The sequence below is a fragment of the Eretmochelys imbricata genome, chromosome 2, assembly GCF_965152235.1.
Source record: "Eretmochelys imbricata isolate rEreImb1 chromosome 2, rEreImb1.hap1, whole genome shotgun sequence".
Taxonomy (NCBI): domain Eukaryota; kingdom Metazoa; phylum Chordata; order Testudines; family Cheloniidae; genus Eretmochelys; species Eretmochelys imbricata.
This window is the reverse complement of record NC_135573.1, coordinates 61,096,411-61,119,651: the sequence shown is the minus strand read 5'-3', so window position 1 is coordinate 61,119,651 and position 23,241 is coordinate 61,096,411. Positions and strand designations below refer to the sequence as shown.

Sequence of the window (23,241 nt, the reverse complement as noted above, 5' to 3'; positions counted from 1 at the left end):
TCCTGGACCGGTCCCACTAAAGTAATGAGAGCTGCACGTCAGAGATGCGCCTGCGCAGTGCCGAGCACCACCCCTCCCCAGGCTACAGCCTCTGCGCATGCGCAGCCGGCACGGTGCTGTATCGGTAGCGGCATTGGCAGGTGGACCGGGGTCGGGCCGTGGCGGTTAAACGTGCGGCGGGCCCTGAATCCCCGCTTGGTTCCTCGGGGCGCGCGGGCCCCGGCTCCCGCCCCGCGTGGGGCTCTGGGGAGCTCTGTGTTTGTCGTTATGCCTTGGGGCGGCTGTGCAGGCGCCCCGCCTCGGGCAGGCTACCGCCAAGCCAGCTCCCAGCCTGCTGCTGCCGCCGCCGCCCCGCTGCCCTCGGGCGCCCCAGGCGGCCTGGGGCGTGTGACCGAGTTTGGCCGGAATCCTGTCACCCGTTTGCGTGAAACGGAGCCACCGGGAGCGCGCACGCAGCGGCTGCGGAGAGGACCAGGCCGTTGGGGAAGCTGTAGGCAAGTCAGGGTACAAATAAAGTGAGCGGGGATTTAAGAATTCACCCTGACACGTGCACCGCAGCCACTGCCTCATCCTTCAAATTCCTGGGGCGGTGCTGCAGTCTCGCAGTTGTAGGCCTCTCTGTTATCCCAGAGCGTGGTGCCATAGCTTTGGCTGAATTACTGAAGGAATCACCTCTGCAGAGATGTACTACTAATTCTGTCTTCATGCTAGCTCTGTTTATCGACAGTCCAGAGAAGAAACTGTCATTTGTTAAAGGGACATGGCTGCTATCCTGAGTTCCCTCCGCCTCCCAAAAGCCACGCGGGAGGTGGCTTACATATTATTCTCCATCCCACCCCTTATACATCTTCATGTTTGTTTCCTTTTTTAACCTCTGCTGCACATTGGGCAGAGATCCTCATTGAACTCTTCACAGTGATGCCCAGGGATGAAATTGTGGCTCCTCTGAAGTCAATGGAAATTTTGCCATTGATTTCAGTGGAGCCAAGATTTCACCATAGGTCTTCTTTTTCCTTAACTGATGACATTAATTTAGAACCCCATAAGATGTGTGAGAATTTCTAATCATTCCCTTCAGTGGATACTCCTTTGCATTTTTTGAATATAGAATTACATCTGTCATTTTGTTGCCCATTTGACTGGTTTGGTTAGGTACTTTTGAAGTTCCTCACAGTCTTCTACAGCAGTGGTTTTCGAACTTCTTTTCTGGGGACCCAGTTGAAGAAAATTGTTGATGCCCACAACACAATGGAGCTGGAGCAGAAGGGTTTGGGGTGTGGGAGGGGCTCAGGCCTGGGGCAGGGGGTGGGGGTGAGGGCTGCGGGGTGAGGCTGGGAATGAGGGGTTCAGAGTCTGGGAGGGGGCTCTGAGCTGGGGGAGGGGATTGGGGTGCAGGAGGGGGTCTGGGCTGGGTAGCAGGCTCTGGGGTGTGGCTGGGGATGAGGGGTTTGGGGGCGGCTCAGGGCTGGGGCAGGGGATTGGGGTGTGGATTTACCTGCAGCGGTTCCCAATCAGCAGCACAGCCAGGGTGCAGAGGCAGGCTTCCTGCCTGTCCTGGCACCATAAATTGCACTGTGCTCCAAAAGTGGCTAGCAGCAGGTCTGGCTCCGAGGCAGAGGCATGCAAGTGGCTTCGTGCGGCTATTGCCCACGGGCACAGCCCCCGGATCCCCCCCAGCTCCCATTGGCCGGGAGTGCGAAGCTTGTGTTGGGGCAGGGGCAGCGCACGGAGCCTGGTGGCCCCCCTTCCTAGAAGCCGGACCTGCTGCTGGCCGCTTCCAGGGTGCAGTGTGGTGTCGAACAAGGTAGGCACTAGCCTACCTTAGCAGCACTGCCAATGGGACTTTTAATGTCCGGGTGGCGGTGCTGACCAGAGCCGCTGGGTCGCTGAGCAAGGTCTTACATGCTTACAGGCCTTACAAGTGCCTTACATGCCGCGATTCAGTACTGGGTCGTGACCCGGACTTTGAAAAACACTGTTCTCCAGACTTAACCAACCGAACTAATTTTGTGTCATCTGCAAATTTTATCATTTTAATTCTCAACCCCTCTTCCAGATCATTAATATATTAAAAACCACCACTCCTGGTACAGAATCTGTGGCCTTTCACTTTTTTAACATTTTGCCATGATGAAAATTGATAAAATAAACTTCTACTGTATGAATATATACATGTATGTAAAACTACTGTTTTGCATGTATTTTATCATAAAGCATGTTGGAAATAAACTTTCTATAAAAACAGTAACATACTATGGAAGGGCAATTTACTATAGAGGAGTGAATATAGGACTAGGAGCCAAGAGCTCCTCCACTTCTCAACTCTGTCACTGATTTGTTATGTGGCCCTGGGCAAGTCACTTCATTCTTTTTGTGTCTGTTCACATCCACGGTGTATCTAAATCTTGCTCATTCTTTCTGCATAACAACTCTAATATACACTGTTTCCTATCCATCACAGCTAAAACTCTAGTCCAAGCTCTCATTGTCTCATGTTTCAATTACTGCAGCATCTTTTTCTTTAGCTTTGACAAATTCAAACATGCCCCACTCATTTCCATTCAGAATGCTGCTGCAAAGATAATTTCCCCAGCCCTTTGCTTTTACCACATCACTCCTCTCTTGCATCCTTCCGCTGGCTCCCCCGTCTCTACTGCATCAAATGTAAACTACTTCCCTCACCTTCAAAATCCTTCATGACCTAGCCCCACCCTACCTCTCATCTCTCATTCACTATCAAAAGGTCGATTTCTGCCTCTGATTGGCCCACGATGCCAGCCTCCATTGCCCACTTCTTCAAGAACCTTCGTGCTTTCTCCCATGCTACCCTTCATGCTTGGAAGGCACTCCCCAAAAACATCTGCAAAACTCCCTCATTATCTTTTCTTTCGTTCAGTGCCTAGCACACTGGGGTCTTGGTCCATGTCTAGGGTTCCTAGGCACTGTGGTAATACAAATAAAGAATAATAATACTTTCCTATCTGATGGGAGTATTGTGAGGGTTAATGCTTGTAAAGGGCACTATCATTAGTAAGTATTGTTATGCATCTTGGGGAGAAGTTTCACTATTTTTTCTTATCAGTGCGAGAAGAATTACAGGTCTCAGAGAGATCTTGAATCTGAGAGAAAGGCCATTTTTCAGGAGTTGTGTTGTTGGAAGAACGTTCCGTCTGTCAGAGAAATTCTCATCTTTGTTATATTGTCAGTCAAGTTCAGTAGTTATTAATTTCTTAATACACCATCTTTAAATTATACACATTTGAAAAATATTTTTCTAACAAAATATTTTAAAGGAAAACGGGGATCTTGTAGTTAAAGCACAGAACTGGGAATCAAGAGACATGTTCCTGGTTTGCTGCATGCTTCCTATATGACATTGGGCAACTCACTTAGGCCACTATTACAGATTTATCTACTGATTTTGGATGTCCACTCTGATTTTGGATGACACTTAGAACCTAAATTTCTGAGGGGCTGAGCATTCTTAGCTCCCACTGAAATACTTAGCACCTCTGAAAGTGAGACCATAAGTGTCCTAAGTGGGACACACAAAAATTGAAGCACCAAAATTAGTGGGCACTTTTACAAAACTTGATCCTTCAGTGCTTAATTTTATTAATCTGTGAAATGGAATTGTGAGGCCTAAATCATTAAGACAGCCTCAGATGGAAGTTACTATAAAGGTGCAAAGTATGATTATTATTATAAAAGTTTATTGTTTCTTGTGCAATCAGAAATTAAGCTGATGCAGATTTTAAAAAATTAATTTGCAGCCCAGCTGAATTTATGTAGAAGTTTCTAATTAAGAGTATTTAATAAAATGTTAGTTTTAGCATCAACAATAAGCTGTGTAAACCATGACAAAATTTTACATAATGGAAACTACTGAATGATATCTCACTATATATTTAATTTCAGATACTGTTGCCTATTCACAGCAAATGTTTTAACTGAACAGGGTATAGTGAATCAGCCTAACATAAAGGCTCAGTTTTCTTGAATACATCACATTCCTTAAAGACAAAGTAAATAATTCCTGCTATGTAAGCAAACAAGTTATACCTTTGAATTAATCCCCAAACACATTTTGTACATTTCAAACCATGTAACATGTGACACTATAATATACACCAGTACAAGCAATATTTAATTTATATTGTAAACATATATTACTGCTACATTTAATCTACAAAGCAGTTTGCATTTGTTTATGTTGGGGGAGGGTAGGGGGGATTACAGGACACCTTTCACTTGACAATGAACTTACATTCACATTTTCAGAGAAAATTCAGAAATTTAAGGTCATCTTAGATTATTAGGGTGAAATCCTGACCATATGGAAGTCATTGGGAGTTCTGCCATTGACTTCAGTGGAACCAGGATTTCATCCACAGTGTAGAAAGTGTATATTTCTTTAGACATCCTTGTGTTTGCTTTTTAGTTGAAACTTGCATTGCACTGTACATGGTTTATATTGCATTTGTTCCTACATAACATATTCTGTGAATCCTTCGTTCTGGGTATGGTACAGTACCTACTCTGTATTGATTCATTAAGAGTACTGTATCACTGCATTGCGTGCTGCTTTAAGTTAGCTCTGAGTGCAGTTGTTTGCCCACCCATTTTGGACATCACCAATTTCCACCACTGCTAGGGACAAATTAAATTTCACATTTACTTAATGTGGTTTTACATACATTTAAGAATCAATTCTCTCTCATCCATTAACAATATATCAGAAATTATAGTTTGTTTGAAAATGTGTTTCAACTTAAATATATCTGGTGTAATAAATATAATAATTTTCAAAAAGGACAAGGTAGATTAGCTTTGTGAATTTGTTGATGTTTCTCCTTGGTTTGCATTTTCTGCTTGCACAGAGTGATTCAAAAACTGTCCTGTAGCTCCAATATATAACCTGGATCGCATTGGCCATTTCTGAAAGACAGGATACAAACAAGGTGTCCAAAAAGTGAGTCTCTCTAAAACGTGTGATATGATTTCTGAAATATAAATGAATGCAAAACTTCAAATAGTAATGAAGTCACAATAAAATAAGATGCGAAAATCTATGGTTATCTCCAAAAATGTTTGATTTTCGTGTCAGTGCTCAAATAATAATGAACCAAATTATTGAAAACTGTTTAATGAAATATCATTGTATAAAGTAGAGTTACTGAAAATCCCCATGAACGAACAGAAAAAAACATGGTAAATTGTATTCATGTGCAGAATGTAAACAGATGTTGTAGCTGTATATTAGGTAAAAACAGAACATTCCTATATATGGCAACAGGAATTCTATTTTGAGCTTGTGGTGACAAATCACTTAGGCCGTCATCCTAGTGTTTGGGCGGATTGCTGCATCTATGAAGAACCCAATTGACTTCAGTTTTTCCATGTGCTATCAATTACTGTATCGGAGCCTGAAAACTGACTACATAACAATGGAACTTAACTCAATATATCTGCTCTCTATCAAAATCATACCTGATCACTCATGATTTTTTATTCCTGACGGCTCTTGCAGATCCAACAGTTCTAGGAGAGGAAGCCAGAATCTATTCCTTCTTCTTCATTATCAGAACAGTTTACTTATTTCCAATTACAAGGCAACTAATTTACACTGTACAAATCTACTGACAGCACTGTGGTTATACAGTTGGCATTGAGGGCACAACTTTAGGTATCAGAATTACATAGATACAAATTTCAGAGTAGCAGCCGTGTTAGTCTGTATTCGCAAAAAGAATGCATCCGATGAAGTGAGCTGTAGCTCACGAAAGCTTATGCTCAAATAAATTGGTTAGTCTCTAAGGTGCCACTAGTACTCCTTTTCTTTTTATAGATACAAATGAGGGTAGTATGTAGGATGCATGAGAAGGAAAGAACTCAGCTTGACTTACAGATTCTGGGTTGATTCTGTAGGGCTGGGAATTAGAAAAGCCAACCTTTTCTATACATTTTATATAGAACTGAGACACAATAAATACGGCACCCCACAATGCTGTTTGTACAGTGACACTTTTCAGAGTAGATCTGCACCTTCAGTGCCATTCTCATGAGGTTGGCTTCAGTAGGGCCAGGATATCACCCATGGTTTATAATGACATCAGAACCCATCAAGAAAACTCAGGTTTAACTACAGAGTTGCTACTAGCAACTCCATAATATCACTAAAATAAGAGTGACAAATAAACAAACATGGATATATATAGGCATAATTTCATTGAGGAGTTCTGGTATAAGAGTAGCACTCTCATGGCTTAAATCCAACACTGAATTTTTATTAAAAAGAAAAGGAGTACTTGTGGCACCTTAGAGACTAACCAATTTATTTGAGCATGAGCTTTCGCGAAAGCTCATGCTCAAATAAATTGGTTAGTCTCTAAGGTGCCACAAGTACTCCTTTTCTTTTTGCGAATACAGACTAACACGGCTGTTACTCTGAAACCTGAATTTTTATTGTCACATATATGATACGACTATGCCCTGTTTTTGTAATATCAGATATACTGATTGAAATTTTAAAGTAGTGCAGAGCATTTAACCATTAATCTTCCAATTTAAAAAATTATTGTGTATTTTCATCTTCAAAATTGAGTTACCACTGTCACATATATGGAACCTGTTTTTCTATTTCATATTTTTTAATAAAAGTTAGTGGTTGAGATTTCAGAGCAGTTCAGGGAATTTAGATACAATTGTTGGGGGTATTTATTTATTTATAGCCACCTTTATGGCTTAATGTTTTTAATATTGCTACTTTTGTGGCAGCCACCTTCCCCTGCTCCCCGCTGTTATTGTAGAGGTGCATTGTTTTTTAAAATTTTATTTTTCTGCAGCTTTTGTAGTTGCTGTTTTATTATAAAAGAATTTAGAGGGTTTTTTTTTCTATTTTTGGGTTTTGATATATATGTTTTTTAGTTTTTATGTAAAAAGATGTTGAATTTTATAAAAACATTGAGGTAATAAAGCCAGATAAAACTAGCTATTTGTGTTTGGCTTGGGGCGGGGGGGGCGGGAATTCAGCAAAGATTGCCAGGAAACATTGGCAGCTGCTTAAAAAGTGTTTTGCTTAGTTTTTGCAATTTTGAATGAAAGATTGAAATGGATTTTTGGTGGAATTTTTTAAAAGCTAATTAATTATAAACATACCAAATGGTGTTTTACAATCCAGGAGTGTTTAGGTTTTTAAAACCTTGCATAATTACAAAAATGTATTTTACATTTATTTTAAATATTTTGCTTAATACCTCTGGTGTTGCTTAAATTTTTTAGATAACTATTTTTTAGATTACTATACCCAGATTACATTTTTAGTTGTACATTTGGAGGCAGTTAAGTTTAAATGGAACCCTTCCCCTTTTTTCTTAGTGATTTTGACTAAATTGTTTATAATTATATCATTTGAAGTAGTGGTGGATTTTTTTGCCTGCAGCAGTTATTTACAATTGATTATTTACAGACCATTTTTGGAGGAAAACTGTCTTTTTTTTTTTCTTTTTGAATGGCTGTAAAGGTTTTTGGAGACAAAAGCATAGTGGTGGTAGTTGTTACCACCTAACCTTTCCTTGCATACTTTGTTTGACTATGAGGGTTTAACTGGGCAAGAATGCACTGAGTTGTACTGCGGCAACCATGTTTTATTATTAAATTAAGCAATTTTTAAATTTACTGTTATGTTTAATACTTCTATTATACTAACTTGCTTGATATTTTTAGCACTTTGTAAAGTTTTTAACTTTTGCATAAATGCTTTAATGTTTTACTTTTAAAAAAAATTAAGTGACATTTTTAGCCAATGTTTTTGGTAGCTTTGAGCTTATTTTTGTACTTTTTGCACATATTTTTAGCTGCAATTATTTTTTTTTTATGATTGCCCCTGGGTTATATTTTTTAAATGTTAGTGGCATTTAACAGACCTTTGCTGTGCTCTGCCAAGCATTCTTTTCCATAGATATTAAAAGTACATTTTAATTTTTTTATGTTACTGATTTTTTTAGGAGAGAATTTTATACTATATTTTAGTAACATGAATTTTTTCTTGCATTTGTCTAATGCTATTTTCTGGAGCTCATTTTCCACCCAGTTCCAGTCTCCCCCTATCACTTTCCTGTGAAGTCCATTTAAATCTAACCACTCATCCAGTGCCCTGGAAACCTCAAATTGAAATCCTTTCAATGCCATTGCTAAACTGCTGGGTTGCAGTCCTTGAGAGTAAAGCTAAATGTATAATAAACTAAGTTACCTGCTCCAGATGAATGGAATTTGGAATCTTAGTCATGGAACCCCTATGTTCGGATTTTTTTGATGCCGTTTTTTGCTTGACTTTTTAAGAACATACTTTGACTTTAGATTTTGTTATTTAGGTATTTTTTATTTGGCATACAGCAAAACTATGCTGAGTTGATTAGGGTGTACCACACATCCAAAGTTATACAGAAAACCATATATATATATATACACACACACACACATATACACACACACCATTGCATTTACTATACATTGCATTACATGTTTTGAGATTGGCTTAGTTATTTCATAGGAACCAGTTTTTTTTACAGCATGCTTTGTTCACGCACTGTTCATATGTGACTCACTCTTTAACTTATTTTATGTTTTAGGCTTATTTTGTTTATTGTAAAATTTTTAGGGTGTTTCCCCTTATTGTAGTTAGTTCAGACATTTTGTTTTTTAGCTTATTGACCCATTTCCCTATTTTAGTTACCACAGACATTTTGGTTTTAACCTGCTAATTTATTTCCCTTCCTAATCCTGACTTCCAAGAAATGAGGATTTACCCATAAGAATGGCCCTACTGGGTCAGACCAAAGGTCCATCTAGCTCAATAGCCTGTCTTCCAACAGTGGCCAGTGCCAGGTGCCCCAGAGGGAATGAACAGAACAGGTAATCATCAAGTGATCCATCCCCTGTCGCTCATTCCCAGCGTCTGGCAAACAGAGTCTAGGGACACCATTCCTGCCCATCCTGGCTAATAGCCATTGGTGGACCTATCCTCCATGAATTTATCTAGTTCTAGTTTTAAACCCTGTTTTGGTCTTAGCCTTCACAACGTCCTCTGGCAAGGAGTTCCACAGGTTGACTGTGCGTTGTATGAAGAAATACTTTCTTTTGTTTTAAACCTGCTACCTATTAATTTCAGTTGGTGAACCCTAGTTCTCGTGTTATGAGAAGTAGTAAACAACACTTCCTTATATACTTTTTCTACACCAGTCATGATTTTATAGACCTCAATCTTAACTCCCCTTAACCATCTCTTTTCCAAGCTGAAAAGTCCCAATCTTATTAATCTCTCCTCATACAGAAGCAGTTCCATACCTAATAATTATTGTTGCCATTTTCTGAACTTTTTCCAATTCCAATATATCTTTTCTGAGATGGAGCGACCATATCTGCACACAGTATTCAATATGTGGGTGTACCATGGATTTATATGGAGGCAACATGATATTTTCTGTCCCATTATATATCCCTTTTTTAATTATTCCCTGCATTCTGTTCACTTTTTTGACTGCCACTGCACATTGAGTGGAGGTTTTCAGAGAACTATCCACGACTCCAAGATCTCTTTCTTGAGTGGTAACAGCTAATTTAGACCCTATCATTTTTTATATATAGTTGGGATTATGCTTTCCAATATGCATTACTTTGCATTTATCAACATTAAATTTCATATGCCATTTTGTTGCCCAGTCACCCAGTTTTGAGAGATCCTTTTGTAGCTCTTCACAGTCTGCCTCGGTCTTAATACAAAATTACTAAAGATAGTTATCTGCAAATTTTGCCACCTCACTGTTTACCTCTTTTTCCAGATCATTTATGAATATGTTGAATAGGACTGGTCCCAGAACAGACCCCTGGGGGACACCACTATTTACCTCTCTCCATTCGGAAAACTGACCATTTATACCTACCCTTTGTTTCCTATCTTTTAACCAGTTACCAATCCATGAGAGCACATTCCCTCTTATCCCATGGCAGCTTACTTTGCGTAAGAGCCTTTGGCGAGGGACCTTGTCAAAGGCTTTCTGAAAAATCTAAGTACACTATATGCACTGGATCCCTTGGTCCACATGCTTATTGACCCCCTCAAAGAATTCTAGTTTAATTACTTATGTTAAGCCAGGCCTACAATTGTCTATTAATTTTAAAATCATAAAATGAAAACAAGGATATTTGGCTCACTTTGAAAGGCAATAAATATCTGTTTCAACATTTTTATTACAACAAATCTGATATTATGAGATATGAAATGGATCACTATCTATTAAGGTATCTGAAAATTATCTATGTTAGTATCTTTAAATGTAATCATGTTTCTTGTTCAATTTATATAAATTGTACTTGCATTTTTATTTTAACTTTCATACTTGTTAGGCTTGTGTATTGTAACTGTAGATTTCATAATCTCAAATGTTCACATCTGGAACTTTATTAAAAGTGAATACCGTGATTTGACCACAACATACTTTTTTGTATTACCAACACCAATTTAAAAACAAAATTGAGGATTAGAAATATTAACTTGCCTGATAGTATTTTAAATTCAACCTGTGCTTTATCAAACCTAAAAATAATTGCAAAATGAGCCAACTATTCAGTTTATTATAGTAGCCAGAGAATTGTGCATCTGCATACTTTGACTGCCCATATTAGTGAAATACTTCCCCGGCTTCTGTCTTTTTTTGATGGTTTCCAAATATTACAAGGGCCAATCCTGCGCACTGCACTCAGTCAGCTAGTTCCATTGAAGTTAGTGGGGTGAGTCATGTCAGTAAGGGGCAGAATCTGTCATAAAATACATAACAAATATTGACTATTCCATGAAATATAACTTCAAGATAAAACTTGATTTAATAGATGAAATATTAGATGTTTTGTTTTTCTTAAGAAGTCTCTACTTTTTCTAGCTGATTTAAGTGAATCTCTTGTGCTTATAATGCAATGTGAACCAGTAACCTACATCTCTGAAAATGTACATTTACTTTTAAAGTATGAACAATTACAGTTTCAGTACTATTAACAATGAACTCTCCTTCATTGTCTTGGGAACTAATGTTCAAGGAACTTGTGGGAAATCAGAGAACATTTCAAGATTAGTCCTAATTGAATCATCCTGAATTCACCAGAATCTTACATGTAAAAATACGCAAAGTATTCTTTAAAAAAAACCCCAAAAGGCATTAAATTAGAGTTGAAGGAAAATAACTGAAGGTACATAAATTCATCTGTCCAATGCATTTGAGAACATTTTTATCCCAAACTACTCCATGATAATACTTTTCCCTGCTCTGCTTCCTCACAAGTTTTTCTGAAGGAGAACTAACAGTACAGTAAAAACTAGAGTAAATGCTTAACAAAGAGACCGTAAAGTGCCCTTATATAATGAATACATATGCAGCCAAGAAGAATTTAGTGCTCCACCTAACATCTTGACCTAAAGCTGCGACTGGATCAGTGAGAGAAAGAGAACAACCCTACTTATAGCGCCAAGCACTGTACTGTTTGGAATCATTGTTGTAGAACAGTGGATCATCTCATCCCCAGGTATAGTCACTAGACTTGGTACTAAAGGATTTTGTGACCCATACTCTGGGCTTCCATTACTACCTTAACAGTGAGCCTTTGCACTAGGCCCCAGTGTTCTACTGCTGCCCATTTCATTCAGTTGTGCCAGCTTTAACTATGCTAGAGAGCTTGTGCTTTTGTATTTTAAAGCCTGATCCAAAGCCCATTGAAGTTAGTGCAAGGACTCTCTATAACTCCAAAGTGTTTTGGATCATGACCATTGAAATTAGTGGGAGTTTGGCACCTAAATACCTTCAAGGATCTGGTCCTTGGTGCCTAAAGATTGTGGTGATGGGAAATACTGGAACTACTCGTATTAGACACTATTTTTGATTTAGCAGGATAAATATGAAGATTCTAGCTGTCCCTCAGCTGCCTTACCTTGACAGGGTGCAGGTAGCCATCCCCTCTCAGGGTGCCCAAGCCCTCCCCAGGCAACTCTTCCTCATCCTGTAGGCTACGGGTGAGGTGTGCAATATAGGTGGTGGCTAGGAGCAGCACATCCAACTTGGAGAGCTTGGTGTCAGGTGGCACAGCGGGGAGGGTCCTCTGCAGCTCCAGGAAGGCATGGCGAAGGGTCTGCACTCGGCTACGCTCCCGGGCAGCATTTGCAGCTGCTGGTCTCCCAGCAGTTGCCCCAACTCGTCCGGCTGACGAGGAGGAGCAAGAATCACTGCCAGATGCTGGGGCCAGCAGTGAGTCAGGCTCCAAACAAGAGCTGGAGATCTCCTTGCTGTTCTCAGATACATTTCTACAGTCCATTGGTGACTTCCAAGGTGGACAGGGACCTGTAATCAACAAGAGCAGCTCTGAAACCATCCAACCCCTGCAGCAGTAGCAGTGCTGCAAACCCATGGTGAAGCTCAAAAACCTCAGCAAGAGAGCAAATAGGATTTGCACTGCAATTGAAGAAGGTCTTTCTGTCCCAAAGCCACATGCATGTACTCAAGTGTAACGTAAGCCATCTAATATGCTGGGACAAGAACTGTGGATGACAACTTCATTCCTCTGGCACAATGGAACTGTCTACAGCAAGGAGGGGTACAAGAGAGCTTTCTTAGGAATCAATCCAAGACTGTGGAATCAACTTCCACAAGATCTAAGAACTACCAAAAACCTGAACACCTTCCATTCACCTGGAAGGTTCGCTTCTTCAGCCTTGTCTTTGCTAATATAAACACATCATCTATTATATAAATTCTCACACAATTTTCTCCCTGAGAAAGGGAAGACAGAAAGAAGTCACTTGCACTATTGGAAGGTGTTCACCTGGTGGTTGTATAAGGAATAGAATAAAAACCCCAAAAGTTGTCAGCTAGAGCAAACAGCAGGATTCCTACTTTCAGAACTGTAGCTCACTGATCTAGTATGCAGTGTTATTGTAGCCATGTTCATCCCAGGATATTAGAGAGACAAGAAGAGTGAAGTAATATCTTTTATTGGACGAACTTCTGTTGGTGAGCGAGACAAGTTGGTCCATAAAAGATATTACCTCACCCATCTTGCCTCTTTAATATCCTGACATGGCTACAACAACACTGCATACTAGTTTTTATTTATAATTTCTGTTTTGTTATTTGATATTTAAAAATACGTCTCATGAAAGATCCCATTTCTAATCTATTTTCTAATCTCATAGGGTGATACTGTATCTTCAGTGAAGTGATGGAAAGCTGACAGAAAGCAACAAATTAATCTGAGGGCAGAATTTGACCCAATATTTTGTAAGACCAGAAGCAGGCAATGAATCCTTTCATGTCTGAAATGGTTTAAGGATCATTATGATAGCTCTGTCCCCTACATTTAATTTTTTTTTAAATGTAAACTTTATTCCAGTTTGGGGTTTTTTGACTTTGTGCCAGAGGCCATAAAAGTGTCCCTTGAAAACAACAACAAAAATCATTCGGAAAGAAGCTCAGAACAATCAGTGAAAAATTCCTTCCTGACTTTCAGAAAAGACTGTCAGATAATCCCAATCACAAAACTGACTAATATTCCTTTAATTTGTTCAGTCCCATATAGTAACCCAAGTTTTGCTTCACTACATTACTACTATACTTGACTCCACCATCTCAGCTGGCAGTCCTTTTCACCAATTCACCACTCTCTGTGAAATAATACCTCCTGAAGGACCTGATTCTGCAGCCTTTGCTCAGGCAAAACTACTGTATGTATGCCAGTTATTTCATATATGACAGGGGCTGGTTTCTCCCAAGTTGGAGATCTGCTGTCATTAGTGCTCTCCTGCGTAAACAAAAAACAAACAAACAAACAAAAGGTTAATAAACCTTCTATTAATTAAATCCAAAGACATTGTAATCAGGTTCTGGAAACAAAATAAATATAATGTAAAAGATGAATGATGGTTTCTAATAGACTCATAGGATACGGAATATTATTTATGCCCTGATTCTGCAAAGCATTTAAGCAGGGTTGGCCAACCTGAGCCTGAGAAGGAGCCAGAAATTATCAATGTACATTGCCAAAGAGCCACAGTAATACATCACCAGCCCAGCAGATCAGCGCCTCCCACTCTCTCCCCCCACCTCCTGCTCAGCTGTTTCGTGACATGCAGGAGACTCCCTGTGGGAGGGAGAGGAGCGAGAGCATGGCAGGCTCAGGGGAGGGGGTGAGAAGGGGTGGAATGGGGGCAGGGCCTGTGGCAGAGCCAGGGCTTGAGCAGTGAGCACCCCCTGGCACATTGGAAAGTTGGCACCTGTAGCTCCAGCCCCGGAGTCGGTGCCTATACAAGGAGCCGCATATTAACTTCCGAAGAGCCACATGTGGCTGCAGAGCCACAGGTTGGCCGCCCCTGCATTTAAGCATATGCTTAAGTCCCATTGAAGTCATCATATTCTAGGATGGAGATGAGAGTAGTGAACAAAGTCTAAAGTACTATGGGGAGGAAGAGACAGAGAGAGGAAAAGAAAAAAGGAAGTGGAAATGGTTCAGCTCTTTTACATTGTCCTCTCTAATTTGATGATGGCGTGTATGGATGCACACATGAATGTTATTTTGTTTATTTTGCTGTGATTGATTTGGAATTTTTTTGGCTCAGAAGAATATATCAGATATGTTTGAATACACTTGTTCACTTACATTTTTGTTTAGAGTGTGATATTATTATTTACAAAATACTTTTCCTTGTGTTGTAAGTGCTTGTAATTCAGAGGAAAATCTCCCTATATGTGTTGACCTTTCATTGTGAAAATTAATAAAATATTAATTATGTGAGTAAGAACTCTCACTGTAGTCCCTGTGAACTTTTTGTAAGTAAAGACTTGAGGATTGATACCTAAATTAACTCTGTTTTCTTTTAATTTAAAATTCAGTAATTGTGTCATTTTTGTGTCACTTTTCTGACATTCTCAACCATCTGTCCGCTGTGTATTCAGAATCAGATCAGCTGACTTTAGTGATAGAAATCACTGCAGAGTCATTAAACTCTAAGGGTGGAGAGGGAGAGGGATTTTTTTCTGGTTCATGCATTATCAATAGAATTTCTAATTTAGGATCCAATCCAGATCCCCTTTAAAATAATAGGAGTCTTTCCATTTACTTCAGTGTGTATTGGATAGTGTGTATTTAGGGCCCAATAACTGGAAGACCCTAATTACATGAATAATACTGAGACATGTAAATAGTCCCTTTAACCCGAGTTGGACTACTCACATGAATAAAGGGTGGTCTACAGAGTTTTTATAATGCTTTAACTATATCTGTTTAGAAACAGACATAGCGGTACAACCCCATAGCATAGACAGAGTTATACTGGTACAATGGCGCTTAGTTATACCCTGGTAACTTATATCCAAAAACCTAGTTTCCTCATATATACATATACACACACGGTGGGGAGCACTCCACAAAGTACGTTGGATGAAATCCTGACCCCACTGGCACCAATGGCAGAACTCCCATTGACTTCAATGGGGCCAAGATTTTACCTGTGCACTGATTCTAGGTTTTAGGTCAAGTATGTAACACAGTACTCTGAGACCCAAAAAAGTGTAATTGGGAATATACAAGAAATAGAAAGTATTTGTTTATGGTAGCATCCATAATCAATGAGTTAGCTGCTTTCTGAACCCAGAGCTAGACTGTATTTGCTATGAAGTGTTGCTCAATAGATTCATTGTTTCCAAAGAGGTTCAAATGTGTGTGCTCAAATTTCATACTTGGGACTGATCCTGCATTTTCTGCACACCCGACATTTTCTATGTGGACTTCCTTAATGGGCCTCTTAAAGAGACATGTTACAAAATATTGTCTATTTGAAAACAAAAATGTATAAAGCCAATGGCTAGAAAAAAATTCCCATTTAACTTGTTTTTAAAATACCACTGGAAACAGCTTTTTTTCTTTTCGTTTTAAACAAATAAAACATTCCCTTGCCATACAGGTATTTGCACACCCAAATATTACAGCATGATGTACAGACTAATCTGAAAATGAAATAGTGAAAGTAAATTAGAAAAACCTCTGTCTGTTTTAATAGTCTAAGGTGTTACTTGTATATGCTTTAAATGTATGATGTAACATGGACATCATCAATTTGAAATCTAGTCAATTTACAAAAAAAAAAAAAAAAAAATAGTTAAAAGTAGTTTCAGGTACCACATCATCCCTAAGCCCCTCTGCCCATTTTTTGTAGTTTTACAACCATATTTTCTTATTTGTAAAATATTTTTCTTTCCCTTGTTCCTGTGTGAGAGAAATATTCAGACAACAAGGGAATCTGATTATCTAGTTAACTGTACAAGAAAAACAGCAAAAATGAGTGTACAAAGTAAACCTACTGGAAAAATATGGAGATAAAATGTTGGCAGTTGATTTATAGCAATCTTCAGGTGTTATTTGCAACAATAATAGGTACAAAAATTTCAGACGGTTTTTTTTTTAATTGATGATGTCCATTTTATCTGTTTGTGACCATTTAAATGGAAATATTTTGATCTTACACAATGAAACATTAAGTACTTGTATGTCTGAATGAGATGTTAAATATATGACATTTAAATTGACTAATATATATACACACACACAGTGCAAGATGTGTGTATGTGTATATTAATATTAGTCAATTTAAATATATATACACACACGTCTTACACACTATGTAAGTGTGCACAAAGTAATACATACAATTAAATAGAAATCTATATAGAATATACAGCAATGGCCTTTATTATATATGCAGAAAAAGGTTAAATATTACCTTTTAAATATTTTTCTTTATCACAAGTCTTCCAAAAAAATTCCAATTGTGGCTAATGTGTTACCATTATACCTCAAGTCTTTCCTTTCAAAATATGTTTCTCTCTTTGCAAATAGATTTGTTCCAGTTTTGCATACCAAATATTTTCTATATAAATCCACATTTTAGACAAGGTTACTTTTGATAACTTCCCTTCCTGTGGGATTTTTTCAAGTGCTAATGATTTCATTTATTTCTGGTACATCAACAAACAAAATTACATACAAACATTCAAGGGTGGTACACACAACAAGCTCTTAGATGGACAGCTGTGGCCATTTCTTTCTAGCTTTGGACATTGATTTGAATCTTTAGGGGATTTTTAAAATTGAAAAATGGTAAAGAACTGAGGAGTAATTCTATTAAATGTTAAATACTTGGGATCTTTATCTGCATTATCTACCTCCCTCCAAACTTCTGCCTAACAGCCTTACCCCTTCTAGGGCATGTCTGTTAGTCAACAAACGATCAGGTATATATTAAAGAGGGGATATTTAAATTGACTAAAAGTTGTGCGATTTTACTAAAAATTGTGCAGTTTAGTACAGTTTTATCTGTTCTGTTACAATAAATACTATGGAACTTACATTGATTAAAGTTAGACTTCAATACAGTGTATGAATTAGGAAGATTTTTTCTAAAGGAATATTTTTATTTTAAATCGTGAAGCCAGCAATTGAAAGGCTCTGCCACAAAGTCTATTTAATTTAATATCAAGTGTTATATAAAAACAAAATGGAGAGTGATATTTTTATTGGATTCAGAGTAACAGCCGTGTTAGTGTGTATTCGCAAAAAGAAAAGGAGTACTTGTGGCACCTTAGAGACTAACCAATTTATTTGATCATAAGCTTTCCTGAGCTACAGCTCACTTCAGTATGAGTCCGATGAAGTGAGCTCACTTCAGTATGAGTCCGATGAAGTGAGCTGTAGCTCACGAAAGCTTATGCTCAAATAAATTGGTTAGCCTCTAAGGTGCCACAAGTACTCCTTTATTTTTATTGGACTTATAGATCAGCTTTCCTGAATGCCACTTTCTCCTTTGAAAAGCTTGGCTTTTATTTTTAGTTCGGTCAAGTAAAAGAGACCAGCAAAAACTTTTATAAATGTCCTTTTTTCCTCTGTTGGACCCACGTGATCATTTCTCTGTCCCTTGCTCTAAACAGAAAGAGTTGATAGCAACTGTGCTACTTTTGTAACTTACACTGGTTCTACTATACAGGATTCTCAGCAGTGAAACTTTAAACAAAATGTTTTCCTCTCTCTTTATTTCAGACTCTCAGGAACAGAGGCGAGCCCAAGGATGGAAGCCTCAAGGCATTAAGTCTGAATGGGACTTACTGGTAAATCAGGTCTAACTCTTCTGTATTATTAATTGAAACAGGATGTTCTGTGTTGTTTAAAATATTATAGTTGGGATTCCTAAACCAAAACCCCTCGTGGAGCTTGATCGCAGAGCCAATGCTAGGGAGATCTCAGCACGCTGCTGAAGGGTGACTTACTTTTTCCTTTTGGCGCTGCCCGGAGCGCAGCTGGTCCGAGTAGGGAGGCAGGGCTGGCGGGCGCCGATCCAATCCGGACTGGGAGCCGAGCTCTGCCTAGTCTGCGCGGAGCTTGCAGCCTCCCTGCTTCCGCGGTCACATTGTCCCTCGTCTCCCGCTGGCAGATGCCGGCAGAGCCTTTTATAAGGCACGGGGTGGGCTGTCTGCAGTGGGGAACCCGGAGCTCACCTGAACGCCAGTCCCCTTCGCTCTGCAGCCTGCTGCTTACGGGAGCGGCCGCCCACTTCCCCACGGCGGGAGAGTCATTAATCAAGCTGCTGTCCAGCGGCAAGGGAGTGGGGCGGGGTCACACCCTCCTCCCGGGTGACACCCCAGGCGGCTCCCCGCCCGGGGCAAAGAGAGAGGCCAGGGGACAGCTACCCACGAAGGTCAGCGTGACCCGAAACGCGTGGCCGTTTGGCTCCCAGCCTGGGAAATCTGGGCCCAGGAAGTCTGGCGCTGCTTTATTTCTTCCAGGGCTGCAATGGCGGGGGGACCCTGGAGCCCCAGCACAGCTGCTAAGACAGGCTGCTGCAAGCAAACGGGGTCCTTTCCGTTTCCTCCGGGGAGACCGCGGCTCTGAGCTGGGGCACTGAGAGCAGCCAGCCACAGCCCGATCGCTGGGCAGATTCTCTCCCATGACTACACTTGGATTCGGACTCCCGTGACACCGTCCCAGCACCGGGCTCCCGCCGCAGCTGACAAAAGAAGCAGGCCTGTCAATTAGCATAAATGAACACGGAGATCATGGCTCCTAACCCCCTCCTGTTAACAAATATTAATCATACAAGCGAAACAATTCATAATAATCGTCTCCTCCGCTTTAGTGCATCACATGCAATATAGTATAGAGCAAAGTTTAAGACCTCTAGGCACAAGCTTTTTACCGGGAGCCTATCAATCAAAATACAGCTTTAAAGGAATGAAATTGACAGGATATATTACAGAACAGGGCTCTGAGGGGCTTCATTCCAATAATTTCGAAATGCATCTTAATGAAATTCTGGTTTGGGGGAAGAGGGAAACAGCCTCCCTTATTCTTAGAGCTGCGATTTGTTCAGGTCTTAGTACCGATAAATCCTACTAAAAACATTAGGTTATTTCGGTTTTAGCTGTATGATTTCACAGCTTGTCATTAGCGCACTCTGACTGATCATTTCCCGTGCGTATTTAATTTCTATTGTCATTACTGCTGCTTTCCCCAAACCTGGCAGTTATTAACCAGGACGGAGAAAATGATGCCTCTTACTTCTTGAACTAAAAGTTTGTCGTGAGCTCTGGGTGGAATGAAACAGGGCTGGTACATACGCTTCAAAACTATCGATGGATAAATCTGAGCAGGAGATACGGAGCACAGTGCGAATGAAGGCTCTCAACAAAACATTAACAAAAACTTAATCTCATGCAAGAAAAAGGAAATAGTTCGGAGACCAATGAATTAATCATCTTTCTATTGAAAGTCTGGCCTTGGGAGTCTCTGTGCTAATGAAAGGAATGACTATAGTCTCTAGGTGCAAATGCTGAAATTGTTCTTTATAAATATTGTTTTTGTTAGGATAGAGTAACAGTTTTGCTGGAGGGGAGTAATTTAAACGTTGGGCTTGGAGGTTAAACAATCTTTTAATAAGCAAGTTCTTTCTTTTCACTCCCTTGCTGTTTCTTTTTATAATTTGGTAGATGTGACCCTTGCATTTCCAGGGAGTGCAAAAGTCACAGCTCTCTATCTTTCTTAATAAGCTTTCTTTCTCTTTTCATATTAATATTATAAACCCAAAGGAAACAGGGTCATGACTCTTCCAAAATACCCAGTATGGGGGGGGGGGGGAAATCATCGAATTAAAATTGTCCACAGTTGAAAGAAAGAAAGAGAAAGAAAGAAAGAATGTGACGGGACAGTGAGACCGAATATTTGATTTCAAAATTAATGGCTAGTAATTAAATATTAGTAACATTAATAAGAAGAGACATTCAAAATAAATATGCAGTGTATAGAATAATCCCAGAACAACATTTTGAATGAAGTTTGATTGTGTGATAACATAGACACAATAAATCAAATCTTGGACCTATTAGAAAAATAAAGTCTGAACGATTTGTTACAGCTTTTGAAGCCAAGAAATTTAAGAGCGTAATCTTTGGCTATAATTTGAAATATTAGGAAGGGAGTGGGAAGAGAGGGATGATTTAGAGGACAGGGTTCATGGGGTGTATTGGGAAAATGGCTAAGCCAAATATTTCCATCGGGGGCTTTGGCTCCTGCAGTATTTATGAGAACCCAAATCTCAAACCAATAAAAATAGGTGGAGATAGCCGTTTTAAGCTATATATATAATGTTGGCGAGGTGCTCTTTAATTAGAAATGAAAAGATATTGTCATACAACTCCTTCAGAATAAACTAGACATTACATGAACAGGATGAGGGACTGAGACGTGTAAGGTGCAGAACGCAAGGAATTCTATCAACCTGTATTCCAGATCTGCTTTTCAAAAACAAAGGCCAGAAATAGGAAGACAGCTGTCGGTTTGAAAATGATGCTGCCATACGCTCTACAACTGGATTGGTTTACAGTGATCTGAAAATAGTTGTATTCCTACTACTAAGATATTAACTAATATTTTACTCCCATCATGTTCTCTCCACTGGAATCATTGTCTAACAGAACCACTTTATTTAATTTTATTTAAAGCTTTCTTATTACTGATTATCCAAAGAGACTCTTTCAAGAAGTTTAAATCAGACCTGTTTTGCTGGGTAGCAAGATTATATTACTACCATATAAAAGGAATAAAACATATGACATTCTGTGCTTGTTACACAATGTAATCGGAGACAGCAAATTAATTACCGGACAATAGTATTTACTGGTCAAAGTTATGAAGAGAAAACTCAGACTGATCAAAACAAGAACTGGGTTTTAGATGTTTCAAAGTACAGTTAATTGTTTTTCTCCTTCACCGATGTCCATTAGTTAAAATGGGTGGTCTATTTTAATATGACTGACTTGTCCATTTTAATTAAGTTATTTAAGACAGAACTAATAGTCCTAATAATTTAGGACAAATATATTTGACTCTAAAAGATAAATTTTTACATTCCCTTTTGCTCTAGATGCTCTAGGCTGAGAGCAATGCCTAGTAAAGGACCTTGTGAAGGGAACTCCTAATATTGAGAGGTTAGTAGTAATTACTTCATTATGATTCTTTTTAAATTAAGCAAATAAAATCTTCATATTTGAAGTGATTCACTAGGAAGAGAGAGGAAGGCATCGTTAAAGCATTTGTGATATTTTCCTTGTGTATGCTGGACTAGAGCCTCAGGTGGTGTATAGTCATAAAGCCATTTACTTCAGAGCTGTGGCGATTTATACGAGGTGATGATCTTGCCTCAGATTTTATATACTCTTTTCAACCACGGGTAAATATAATACTTCTCTGCAGGTTCTCCTGGCTCATCGGTGATCACCACTAGTCCCTCTTAGTGCAAGTCTGAAATAATATTAAGTAGTAACCTTTTCCAGGCTGTTGTAAGGAAAACGAGACTGTTTTGGAATTAAATATGAAGAATACTACAAAACCGTTATTATTTATTATATTATTATTTATTATTAATATTCATCTTTTGTATGTAAGTGAATCTCTATGGTAGCATTTTTGTTCTTGCGGAGGGAGTTTATTCAGTCGAAAAGTGTCTTATATCCGTCTGCAGTAACATAAGTGAAAGTTACAGACCGCACACTTGACCGACACCCCCCCTAAAAAAGGGCATTAAAACAACCCAACTCAACCCCCCAAAAAACTCCTCCTGTAAGTGAGAAACTCATCCCTCCGGTAAGAGTCTGCAGCCTGCGGCCATCAGAAACCCCAGCCAACCTCCAAGCCTACGCTGAAGCGCCCAGCGTGCTGGACTTGAGGGCAGGGATGCTCATCGTGCCACATGCATGCGCTCCCTGCCTGCCTGCTCCCTTCCTTTGAACTGAGATGGCAGGAAAAAAAGCTTATTCGCCAATATTTGATTTGTATAAAACGTTGCAAATTTCGCAAAGGCTGTCACGTCTCCGCAGGCACGAGGGCCCAGATGGGTAGAGGCGCTTTGCCCACGCGGTGGGTCAAACTGGCTGATCACCTAGAAGAGGTGATTACAGGGGTCCCGTAAGCTGCCGGTGCTGCCCAGAGAGGACCCGAATGGAACCAACCCGACGCGTTGCCCCTCGCCTCCCACACTTGTCCCTATGGGGCCTCTGGCTGGTTTGTGTCTGGGTGCAGGTTTTTAAATCTACTCCTGCCTTCCTGTTCCTGGGCAAAACTGCTACTCCCCGATTGCCGTCTGGCAATCAGCTGCTGGAGAGGAAACCTGCCACAACAGCTGGGGAAGAATCGGTGTCACTCACAGCAAGCCCACGTGGACCCAAGTGTTCACTGCAGAATAGACCACATGCCGGTGGGGTGGGGGTGGAGGCGCGGGCGCATCGACCCCTGGCTGGACAGCCCACCCTGGCCGCTGCAGGGCTTACTCAGGAAACCAGCACTGGCTTGTTTCTGTATCAGGGGAAGAATACAGCGGCTCCTTATCCTGCTTAGATTTTCATCCCGCATGAGAATCCTAATTTGTAATGACAGACCTGGCTCAATGCATATTCCTCCTATCAGCTCAAGGTTTAGATTCAAGGCAACTGCAATCTTCTTTCTGAAGGGCTGGTAAACCATGCCTCCCCTTCCCACAATTCCCCAGGGCCTATTTTAAATGAGAACATGCGATTTAAACCGGGAGCCTCCGTTAGAGTGTGATTTTGGTAAGAAAAAGGACTAATAGAAACAGTTCTTCCAGCAGTGGCTACCACGTAAAAAACA

The 23,241-nt window shown here is 39.8% G+C and overlaps 1 protein-coding gene across 1 annotated transcript; it reads right to left on the bottom strand.

Annotated features, from left to right (window-relative positions):
- Positions 1 to 4,748: 4,748 nt before the first annotated feature.
- TCF24 (transcription factor 24) lies at positions 4,749 to 12,450 on the bottom strand. The gene is made up of 2 exons (XM_077808978.1): positions 11,977 to 12,450; positions 4,749 to 4,938 (listed from the first exon to the last, which is right to left on the bottom strand). Exons 1-2 carry the CDS (start codon positions 12,448 to 12,450, stop codon positions 4,825 to 4,827), a joined length of 588 nt encoding a protein of 195 aa, XP_077665104.1. The 3' UTR covers positions 4,749 to 4,824.
- Between the last annotated feature and the right edge of the window lie 10,791 nt (positions 12,451 to 23,241).